At 34.6% G+C, this 11,925-nt stretch overlaps 1 protein-coding gene and 1 long non-coding RNA gene across 2 annotated transcripts; both read right to left on the bottom strand.

Moving 5' to 3' along the window:
• Positions 1 to 1,508: 1,508 nt before the first annotated feature.
• Positions 1,509 to 3,719, bottom strand: LOC106315518 (ER membrane protein complex subunit 3). The gene is made up of 8 exons (XM_013753264.1): positions 3,464 to 3,719; positions 3,281 to 3,374; positions 2,658 to 2,777; positions 2,522 to 2,570; positions 2,338 to 2,437; positions 2,164 to 2,225; positions 2,035 to 2,093; positions 1,509 to 1,914 (listed from the first exon to the last, which is right to left on the bottom strand). Exons 1-8 carry the CDS (start codon positions 3,613 to 3,615, stop codon positions 1,810 to 1,812), a joined length of 741 nt encoding a protein of 246 aa, XP_013608718.1. The 5' UTR covers positions 3,616 to 3,719; the 3' UTR covers positions 1,509 to 1,809.
• A 2,475-nt stretch (positions 3,720 to 6,194) lies between these two features.
• On the bottom strand, positions 6,195 to 7,229 carry LOC106316727. The gene is made up of 3 exons (XR_001264940.1): positions 7,126 to 7,229; positions 6,797 to 7,009; positions 6,195 to 6,720 (listed from the first exon to the last, which is right to left on the bottom strand). It is a non-coding gene; the product is annotated as an uncharacterized LOC106316727 (long non-coding RNA).
• Positions 7,230 to 11,925: the final 4,696 nt, after the last annotated feature.

Here is an 11,925-nt window from a genome sequence, read left to right as displayed (position 1 = left end):
TGTTGTAAAACTGGACCGGATAGAGCAGGGTCGCAGCTAATAATTTGAGAAATAGTGTAATAAATGGAACACCAGATTTAACGTGGAAAACCCCAAAGGGTAAAAACCACGGACAAGGTAGAAGAATTTATTACGAGAAAAATAATAGGAGTTACAACCTCTCAATTATAACGGAGAAATCGATTAATAATTTTCTCGTTATAATAGGAGAAAATACCCAAACTCTCTAAATAATTTTCTCTCAACCCGATCCCAAATACCCGTAAGAGATTATAGTTTTTTTTTTTTTCTCTCTCTCTCTCTCACGTTCTTCTTCTTCCTCACTTCTCTCTGTGATTTTGATTTTTTGGGATATCTTTCCTCTTCAGCTTAGCTCTCCTTTTATAGAAGAAGTTTGGACATGTGAAAGCCATAATTATTGACAAAATCACCTCCTTCACCGTCCAACTTCACCGTCCATCACCGTCCATTACGAAAAACGTGTTATTTGACTTACATTTCCTACTCGTATGATTTTATTAACATTTGTATTTGTTGTAACAAAAATTTAAATTGTTAATCACAAAACTTTTAATGTGAGATTTTTCAATACAAATTTCAAAACTAAAATATTAATATCTCAAAAAATTTTGTATGCAAATTTTGAAATTAACATATTTTTATATTTTTATATAGTATATAATTTAATTAAATACTATTAATATATATACATATATATATATATATTTATATTTATATTTATATTTTGAATATTTATTAATGAGACTTCATATTCATACGATTTATGATCATTTGTATCTGACTTGAACAAAAAAAAATTAAACCATTAATCACAAAATTTTGAATGTGAGACTTTTACCATTATTAGTAATTTATAGTCATTTTAAAAGATTTAAAATATAATATATAAGAAAAAATCTAATTTTTTTATTATATATTTAATGTGATTGTTTTATTTTTTTTAATAATATAAAATTAAACAAAAAGAAAGAGTATACAAAAATTGTTATCAAATATGTATTATTCATAATCATTAATTGTTATATATATATATATATATATGTTAATCATATTAGATAATTCTGTAGTTTTTATTTAAGAAAAAAAAACTGAGAATGTCATTTTGTACACTACTAATCAATTTGATAGTTAGTTTAATAAATAATATAATATATATTTATATGGACCAACTTATTTTTCTAAAGATTCTAAAAATTATTATAATGATAGACACATATCTACAAAAATATATTGTAATGCTCTAGGATTAATATATAAAAATAATAATTTTAATGGTTTTTAAATTAATAATGTATTTAATAATAAGTATCTGTAAGAAAAAAAATATCCACGTAGGCAAACGAAACACCTAGTTGATAGAATATAAATGAATGGTTAGAATATGTTGGCGAAAGAAAGAAATGAAATCAAACAAATATATTTTTTAAGAAAAATTATTAAAAATATTTTTGTATTTCTATTCTTATATGATCACCCTATAGTATATATATAAATAATTCCAAGTAATTTTGTCCCACAAAGTCATAATTAAGTAGCCCTACTAAAACAACTCCAAATCTTACCAAACTCAACCGAAGCATTCCTATTTTGTAGCAGACGCTAAATCAATCCATACCAAAATAAACCGGATTCTGTTCTGGGAAGATTTTACAGAGAACACAGTAACAAAAACTGAAAAAACAAAAGAAAAAGCAAAAGCAAAACACAAGATTTGGTTTTATGTCGAAGCTTCTACAGAGTTGATCTGGTTTCAACGTGTTGTGTCAGAAAACTATATCGTCATTGTCTCTACTTCACGAGTTTTCTCAATACTGACTCTGCACGCTGCTCGAATCGAGGTAGAGCCCAATCGTGCTGAATTATGTCGAGACCGTCTTTCTCTGCACCCAAGCTCTGATCAAAGTTGCAATGCAAACTGAATTAGGTATGGGACAAAGATCGAAAACGAAAAATAGAGTAACATTTGAACAACAGTGAGAGAATGATCACAAGGAAAGGTTAATATGAGGATACCTTTGATGCATCAAAACCAAACCCACCCATTTGCATCATACGTTGTGTGTCATCAATGGCTGCACAAGAAGCAAAATGTATACCATTACTACCAGCATGATTTTATAATTTCAAGATTAGTATACTAACCATTTTCATCTCCGAGAATGAGACTGAACAAGCCTCTTAATCCAAACAAGTTTAAGAAGTACCTGAAAAAAGTGAAAGCAAAGCTCATGAAACAAGAGAATTGGCAACAACCAGAAGAAAATATGATTAGCATATCGAAAAATCTGGATTCGTTCAAGTAACTAGGGTACTTACCACGAACGACTACTCACATAGCTAACATCGACAGTGCTCAAGTCGATGCCATTCTGTAACATTGACCTGAACCTCTGGGTCAGTGGGAATGGTATTTTGGCTGTAATATAAACAAAGACGACTCAGATGCATCAACAAGAGTGAAACAGCAAGGTATGTATCAAATTTCAATAGGAAACAAGACCTGCAACAAATCCAGAGAAGAAGAAGTTGACCCATGCAAAAGTGAGCGTCTGCAGAATGGCAAGTAAAAGCAGTTTCAAACATTACAAAGAACGCAAAGAGAAAAAATGAAAACTTTAAAAACTCAACCAACCAACCTGGGGAATAATCATGGAAAGGTTTTTCTTCATCATATCCATGGCCATGTTAGGATCAGAAAACATCTGAGCTTGAGGGTTTGTGCCTTGGCCCTTGGGAACATGTAGCAAACCATTCTCCTGCACCAATCAACACATATATTTTCTCAGCATTACACGTCCAAAAGACGGGAACTAACTAAATACATTAAACTGCAACTGTGCATCTGATAGATCACCCTTATTTTCCCTCAAGCAAACAAAAGAGGTAACTAAAGAGAGACAACAGGCAACTAAAACTCTTCCTCGTGCCAGATTTCGCGCAGCTAATAATCAACTACAACCTACCTTGGTAATACATAAAGGTAACAGATTTGTACACCAATGATAACACTTTATCCATTGGCATCTCTTCAGTGAGCGCGCAAAAGAGAATTCAGCTAGTTTTTGACAAACAGAGAGATAACTAAAGAGTAACAATAGGCAACTGAAACCCTTACTCGTACCAAGTTTCGTGCAGCTAATACATAAAGGTAACAGATTTCTAAAGAATCACACAAGTTGTGAGAATCAAAGAAGGCTATGTACGTACCCACAACAACATTAAGCTCTAAAGAATCACACAACTTACAGAAGAAGCATACCTCGTTGCTAAAGTAGAGTCTACGAGTGCGGAACGATCTCAACGGGATGAAATTTGCACCGGCTTTTAGATTCCGAGCTCTGATAATAACTTGCCTAAAAAAACAAAACAAAAATCGAATCAGCACACGAAAACAACACATAGATCATCATCATCATCGTGCAGATAACTAGGTGAAACGGACCCTTCTTTGACAATCTTAGCATCGGGAGATGGAGAAGAACGCATGAGCTTGGAGACGAAGTACCGGAGGATACCGATGAGAACCATCACGACGGAGAGAGGGATCAGAACCCAATCTCTAATCGCCGTATCGAGAACCAGATCCTCCGCCATTGTAAATTTTAGTCTTCGCCCCTCTCCTAAACCCTAGTTATCGTCTCTCCTCCTACTTGTGAGAGATCTTCTCTCTTGTTCGAGCCGGTGAAGCAAGCACGATCTGTGGGTCTCTTTAGTGGGAATATTTTTATTTCTTTTACATTTTTTTGGTTTAGGTGTTTTTTTTTTTTTGAAACACTGGTTTACGTGCAAAAGCATCTCCAAAGTAAAACTCTATTTTTCCCTTCAAAATAGAATAAAAGTGAAAATACAGTAAAATTACTCCAAATCTACTTCATTTCCTACTCCATAATGGAGTGATGAACAAACAAAAAATAGATTACTCCATTTATGGAGTAAATTTCATTATGTAATGAGATATGAAGTTGAGTTTGAGCATTCTTTACTCATTATTCACTTTTACTCCATTTTAGAGAAAAAATAGAGTAGGGATGAAAATGCCTTTATATCCAGTTTTTATACTTCTATCAGGTTGTTTGGGTTTAGTTTCAGCTTGAGTTTTTGTTACTTGATGATATCTGAACTAAGCCAAAAAAAATCATAATTTAGACCCGATTTAATCTGTAGAAAACTGCTTGGATCCGAAAATAGATCTGAAAATGTATAAAATTTTGAACCGTAAAAATATCCAAAAAAAATTCAAATATATATAAATATCAATTTGAATAAACAAATCAAACATTCAATTTTGTATTTATTTTTGGTATTTGGTTGTACATTGTTAGATATATATATTTGTATGTGTAGTTTGTTTATTTAACAAATTCTTATATAATTTTGTTTCTTTAATAGAATATTAAAAATTAAAGTGAAATTTCAGAATGTTATGTTTAAAAATTTATTGTTAATATTTTTGAAAATGAAAATATAATTAAAATTTCTTAAATTTGTCGTGTTGAACTTTTTATTAGAGAAATACAATTATAACAATTTTTCATGGCTAACAAAATTCACTGGAATAATTCTCCAAATCTCGAATCTATAATTTGTTTCTCACTGTTTGCTATTGTATATATGCTAAAATACTATAAACACCAAGAAGTCTCAGTCTGCATGCATTATATGTTTAGTTATTTCATGAATTATTTCATGAAGAGAAATTGTTTAGACTAAAAAAAGAAATTGTTTAGACTACCCCATTTTTAATATCACTTTTCATGTTTACCTTGACCATATAGTTAACTAATCTAAACTTATAAATTAGATTTGAGGTGTAGAGTTTTGGAGGAAGAGTTTTAGGATTTTTAAAAATAAATAAAATATACTTTTTTTTTTTGAAAATAGTTTCAAAAAGAATTTTCAAAATTCAACATAAATTTTGAGATAAAAAATTGAATTTTTTTTATAAAAAGTTCAAATTTAAAACGTATAATTTGAAACTATATTTTTATTTATTTAAATAATTATTTCTATTTATATATTTAAAGTAGATGTAGAAAGGTATTTTGCATCTTTAATGGAGATAAACATGAATAATGATACAAAAATGAAGTAAAACAGAATTTCATTTTCATGAAAAGTACTATTTGTTACATTTTATAAACCAGTTGTCAAAAAAAAAATTAAAGAGTTGTCAAAAAAAAGTTACATTTTATAAACCACAAATATATTACATTTTAGAATAGCAAAGAATTCTCTCTTTTAGAATTTATTTGTACATAACTATTATTTCTTCGTGATGATCAAAAAATTTAACATTTCATAAAAAAAAAAATATACATATATTCATATGGTGTAGAAGATAATATGACTTTCAAGTTTCAATGTTATGTGATGAAGAGGAAACATTTACCCATGTCAGTTGCTTTTTTTTTTGTTTTTTTTTTTTGCTAAAATACTCATGTCAGTTGTTGCTTTATGTTTTTCGGCTAGCAGTTCCCCTGAGCTTTATGTTTGGACAAACACATTCCAAAGGAACTGCTTAATTTTTCTTCAAATTATGATCTTACTTCCTCTTATTTGTTAGCGACTCACTTTTTGAATTGCCCAATTGCCTAAAAGATGTTTAAGCAATTTAAGTCAATTGTTTTAAGGGGAACCAAACTGCTATAAAAAATGAATTTAGAAAAAGTTTCATTTTGGTTGTTTATGGATTGGTAGGACATACGCTGCTATTGCAATGAACTCAAATATATTAGAGTAAAGAAACCTTTTGGATAAAATCACCATTGCACAAAATTAGTTAGAAATAGAAATATCTGGGGTTTAATCTTTTGTTCCTTTCTAAGGTCTTTCTCAGCAATCTCTTTTCGAGATGAAGCGATTTGTTATTCCCATGGTTTCTTTGTGTCAGATAATTCTCTTATCCCAGCGCAAAAGTTGGAGACACCATTTCAGATACACCTCACAAACCAGATATGACATAAACCTCTGGTGTTGTTGATGTGGCTGGTGATAATAAACACATAGCTCATCTAAAGCTATGTTTACATTGTTGGATTATTGACAAGTATATAATACAAAAAAAACAGATAAATATTATATATGTACATACTTTATTACATTTATATACAAAAAATTGTCAGCCAAAAATTGATCCGGCAGGTCAAAAAACTAGTGTGTGTTTCTTAATCATGTTAAAAGAAACGGGTTTGCTTTCAATCATCTAAACTAAAGGCCACATTGCAACAGGGTTTAGTTAAAAAGTAAGACAAAGGAGTAATATATGTTCCAAACCCTCATGTCATCAAACCCAAAAAAAGTAACAGCTATACAAAGACGGACACACAGTCGAAACACAGTTAACATAAAACTTTCAAGAAGATACATTGGCCTCCCTTTGGAGGCGCGCACAAGGGTAGTCCTTGACAGAGTCGCCGACAGAGTTTGCAAGGGTATCCTCTCTCTGCGGCTTCTCACAGTCAAGACGTTGTTCAAATAGCCTTGTAAGTTTAAATGCTGAACTCTCATCAGGAACAAGCCAGCCAGGTTCAGTTTTGGATAAGAGAACCCCAACACCGTTAAAATACATGCCTTGGAAACAACCAACAGCCTCTTTTTCCATGTGTTTTGAGAGTACGATAACATTTGGTTTAGGAAATACCACGGGCAAACAAATAATGTCCACTAACATCCAAGTCATTCTCGCAAAGTCATCATCCCCTGGAATGCAAAATAATGTATAAAGTAAATATCAGAGGAGACGTTTAAGTAAAATAAAAAAAAGGAATTAACTTACCCTCGGGTAAGAAATCGACAAAAAATTTGGCATCCATAAATTTACGTTACAGTTCATCCGAAAACCTATTCTTGTAAACGTAAGCCACAATAGACACCTCCTCACAGCCCAAATCCAGAAGAATCGATTCTATATCCCTACGAAGCGAATCAATATAGATATCGTTAGGAACCGGGTAATCCTCCACGTCCCAATAGACGACTGTCTTACGGTCTGCCACCGAAGAATGAATAAACAATTATGACTAGACGGAGAAAATAAAAATTATATACAATAACACATCAACGCTTAGATTAAGATGAAATCTAATTCAGATAGAGAGATCTTACATTTGTTTATCACCAAAGGTGTAGGGATGGGTTCGTGGTCGAAAATATCTTCCAGGATTAAGATTTTGTCTGCGTAGTGCAACGGCTGTTCTGATATTTTGTTTATCTAGTGATAGCGATCTGTCTTACATGGCCAAGGAGTATCGTATTGGACTGGGCCGATAACAAAGATCAATCTTACCGTCCTCCGAAAAAAACTTAAACGCAGTGTTTTTTGGGTTTTTTTCTTTTTCTTCTTAATTTTCAATGTTTTTTTTCTGTCAATCTTTGAAATATTAACAAACCGAAGAAGTACCAAAAAATCAAAGACCGAGTACATAAAAGCAAAAGCCAAAATAAAAACAAAGACCCAACAAAAGCACACAACAAAAAAGCCCAAAGAAAGTCGGTTGCCCACTTGCACACCATGCATTATTGATTAGCGTGAGTGGATCAACACGTGTCAACTATCCTGACAACTAGATGCATGCGTCACACGAAGAGACCACCGACTTAACAGCTAGAAAGATGTGCCGGAGTGACTTTCCGACTATCACAAGAACACACTGTAGACAGGTTATAGAGAAAGAGGAACCGTCGAGACATCTTCAGACCATAAACTCGCCAAACCAACGGAGGTTAAGTCGTCGGAGCTCTGACACCATAGAAAACAAATCAACCGGAGTCGAGAGAGGTCTTTGAGGAGAGCCAGCCAACGAGCCAAAACCAATATCTACGGATCTTCGCTTCCGCCTAAACATCTTCAATCAAATCAGTCGATCTAACTATCGATTTCCATGCATGATAATCAAAGCATCTTAAATGATAAGAAGAAGCTTGGAGACACCAACAACCCTAACCGAGGGGATGGAAAAGCAACAAAGATCTGGAATCGAGGATTGAGAGAACGAGAGCTAGAGGCGGAGATCAAGCTCAAACCGGGAAAAAACCGGTGAACACCTAGCCGCTTATCTCAGAAGGAAAAGGATGACGATAGCTAGAGCCAAGTGCCGGTAGGAAGGTGTTGAGTGACCACCGCATACCATAGCCAAGAGACAGTGACATCGATGTTGAGGAAACCACCGGTCGCCAGAGACAGAACCGACGTTGATGTTAAGTAAACCATCGACCGCCAGAGACCGACACGGCCACGGGGCCGACACCGGAGGACTACCGCCAGTGATGAGCCTCTCTCTCTGAAAGATATGAAAGAGAGAGAGAGAGAGAGAGAGAGAGAGAGAGAGAGAGAGAGGACCCCTCCTAAATGGTTTTTGATCTTAATTTTCAGTTTATTAAACCTTTTTAAATTGACATTGTTCGATTCACTTTAAGGTCCAAAAATGTCACTACCCACATCTTACTTAACCGAGACAAAATGTAATCTACATTTTCGTGCCTTCGTAGTAATGAGACTAACTGAAGCTCACTTTTTTTTTGAGATGGAGGGAGCCGCAAACCCAAGACACCAAAGATGGACAGAGTTCCAACCCCCTAAATTAAAATGACAACACCAAATCAAGGACATTCGTGACACATCACATCCATATCCGTGAACCGTTCCTCATCTCCATCGCCTCGTGCAACGAATTTGAGAAAGCGGAAGCCTAAACCGGAAAATAGAAGACAGCGTTAAACCCTAAAAGCTTACTCTTAACGCCGGTAACTGCTTTTAAACCTCACTGTGATACTAGAGAGAGCATCACGACCGGAAAAGATCTCCTTGTGAGTGAATCTCAACCATGTAGCAAACCCTAGCCCAGTTTCAAAAGTATATCAGGAGAGAGGGAGAGACCGAGCAAAATAGCAAAGAGGAAAATTGACAGAATTTGCCTCTGACGTTAGCAAAAACGAAGGTCGGACGCCGGAGTTCGAGCTGGATTTGTTTTGTTGGTCGTTTTTGTTGTCACTTGGTTAGAGAGAAAAAAATGCTTTTTTATTGTAGTTGTTTTTGTTGTCATTGTTTTTTTAGAAGAAAATAATATAGTTATTAGAGATATTTTCGCACCCCCTTCATACTTAAAATCATTTATTTCAAACTATTTCAATTTCATATGCTTGTTGGCATTTTTTTAGTTATTGCGATTTTGATTGCTTTTTTGTCAATAATCTATATAAATAAAGGAGGCTTTGCTCTCTCCTTAGCATGTCCAGCTCAGCAGGGAGAAGGGGGCTTTTTATCGCCACGTGTGTGTCATGAGGGACGAAGTACGGAATTTTGTTTTTGATGTATTATTATGTTCATGGACTCGATATTTGGTATGGGCCTTTATTCAATTCAAAAGGGGCCGTGTATAGCTAGATATTATTCGTCTAGGACAGTCCGCCGTTTCAATTACGTCTTCTCGCCGTTGAATACCTTCTTATTCTTCTAGAGACGTAACGGGACTAGGCTGAATCCAAAGGTCGTCTTTAACGCACTTTTAACAATTGCTCCAACTCCTCTCACAATCTATCATTGAATGCATCTTCCTTTATTTCCTTTCTCTGAATCTTCGACTATATATAAAGGTATTTCCTATCCCGTGAGATTCATCTCTTCGATCCTCTCACCCGTAAGCTTTCCAATTCCACACATTGATGGTCTCTGACGAAGGTAATCTTTAGGATTATAGATTTTGGGAAGTACTTAAAACTGTGCATGCTAATTCGTTTTGAGTTAGCCACAGGTATGGAAACAGCTCTGTAATCCGACAAGTTAACTTCTCAATATTCAATTCCACTGAATAATTTCTTCCAGCGACAAGGTACTGATTAGTTAGCAGCAATGTTTTCTTTGCTTCAGACTTGACAAACGAATACATGGTTCTAAGATTTTTGTTTTGCGGTTTAGGTTCCCTGTCTAACAAGAACATCAACGGAAGAGGGCCAAGGAGCTACTCAATCCACAGTACTGTCCTTATTTCTGGATGAATGATTTGTGAGATTCATTCAATTACTTTTATCGATTTGACAAATCTAGGAATCATCATGATGAAATTCAAGATGTATATAGCCTTTGTTTGTTTTAAAAAACAACAAGATATTACGTTTCTATTTGCAAATACATGAAAAAACAAATCACAACTTGAAAAGTTTGTTATTTTTTGAAATATATGTAGATAAGATAACAACATATGATTGGAAACATATGCAAACTCTTGAAAAAAATTTGTTACCAGTTGGCAGAGTATATGGAACATGAGAGAGGTTTGAGGAAGTCGGGAAGAGAAGGATACATACGTCGTGGCTTAGGGAAAAGAGGTTGAGGTTGTTCAAAAAAAAAGGGAAAAGAGGTTGCTTTGTTGACCGAATGATATTGCATATTTTCTTTAATTTTCTTTCTAATCAAAAGAACATGTGGTATATTGAAATTTATCCTTTTGTTAGGCTGGAGTCTGAAAATCAATTAGTTCTTAAAATTTGTAGTCATGACTGAAGCCAAGTTTTGTTATTCTCAGACAAGAAAAACACTCAAGGAAGGGGAACAATTTACATTGATTTGAGGTGTTTGGGTGTTAAACTAGTCTTCTCATTAGCTTTTTTCCCATAAAGAATTTTCAGACGTCGATTTTTGAAATGCAACCTAGGTATTTTGTTACTAGGTTTTGTTCATGTCACAAGTATTTGTTTGTATCAGATTCATCTCAATTCAATAGATTAGTGAGAAAATCGGAGACATAATTGAGACTTTAGAAGTAAAAAAACATAAACCCAATTGCTTTTAGCCACATACAAATTGAGAGAAAACCGAGTCTGGATTAAGAAAAAAAAAAAACTGTGCCAAGTATGATAAATATTTACATCTAAAGTCTCAAACATCCATCACAAACACAAGCCTTGCTCTTCTTTCTCTCCCTTACTCTCACTCTAATTCAATAGACTGAAGCAAATTACAGACTAATAGGAACTTCACTCACTTTCAAGGAAATATTTTGCTGGCGAAAGGCCACACGTTATGATAGATTATGCAGTCACTGCCTCTATTGGCAAAAACCGGGATGTAACTGAAGAGAAGAGTGGCCATGAGCTTGCAAGACAAAAAATGGAAGCAAGAAAGGACAAGGAGACCGACACTTGGACACGGTTGAAATACTTAAGAAACGCAGTGAACGATTCAAACTTCTTATGCCCACAGAGAAAGACACCACATGACAGGAGTAAAGAAAAATTGGTGCCTCATACACTGACTTCTGCAAAAATTAACAACAAAGCAAGCCACCACGGAAAAGAGGTAAGGAGCTTCGAAGACTAGCGAGGATCCGACCACACACAAACTTCATTTTTAAGAACTAGAGAGTGATCCATTTAACACTACGATAGAAGAAACTGGTGATAGATCGGAGCCGCAAACAAAATAAAACAAACCCGTGAAGGACACAAACCAATACCCGCACAAGTTCGGTTTGAGTTCACTATACGCCAGAGCCATAGAACGGAGGAGGCAAGGAACGGAGAGGATGAACGGAGCTGACGACCCCAGAGCACCATACATCTCCACACGCCAAACCAAAACCGGAGATCCTCACCTGCCGATGAGGAGTTGTACATGTATGTGACCAGCAATATGAAACTCTTAAATCTTATTCTATGGAACACGCCAAACCAAAAATGGAGATCCTCACGCGCCGATGAGAAGTTATACATGTTTGTCACCAGTAATATGAAACTATTAATCTTATTTTATAGAAACAAAGAAAATATTGACTTTTAAGTTATAGCCACCACAAACCATACTCTTCACACGTGAAATTTTTTTAACTTAATAAAGCTTGACCTGCAAGTTAAAAGATAAAGGCCGATACGTGTGAACAAATTGGCCAAGAGCACCCCCCCCCCCCCCCC

The sequence above is a fragment of the Brassica oleracea genome, chromosome C9 (genome assembly GCF_000695525.1).
Source record: "Brassica oleracea var. oleracea cultivar TO1000 chromosome C9, BOL, whole genome shotgun sequence".
NCBI lineage: Eukaryota > Viridiplantae > Streptophyta > Magnoliopsida > Brassicales > Brassicaceae > Brassica > Brassica oleracea.
This window is presented reverse-complemented; position numbering and strand designations above follow the sequence as displayed.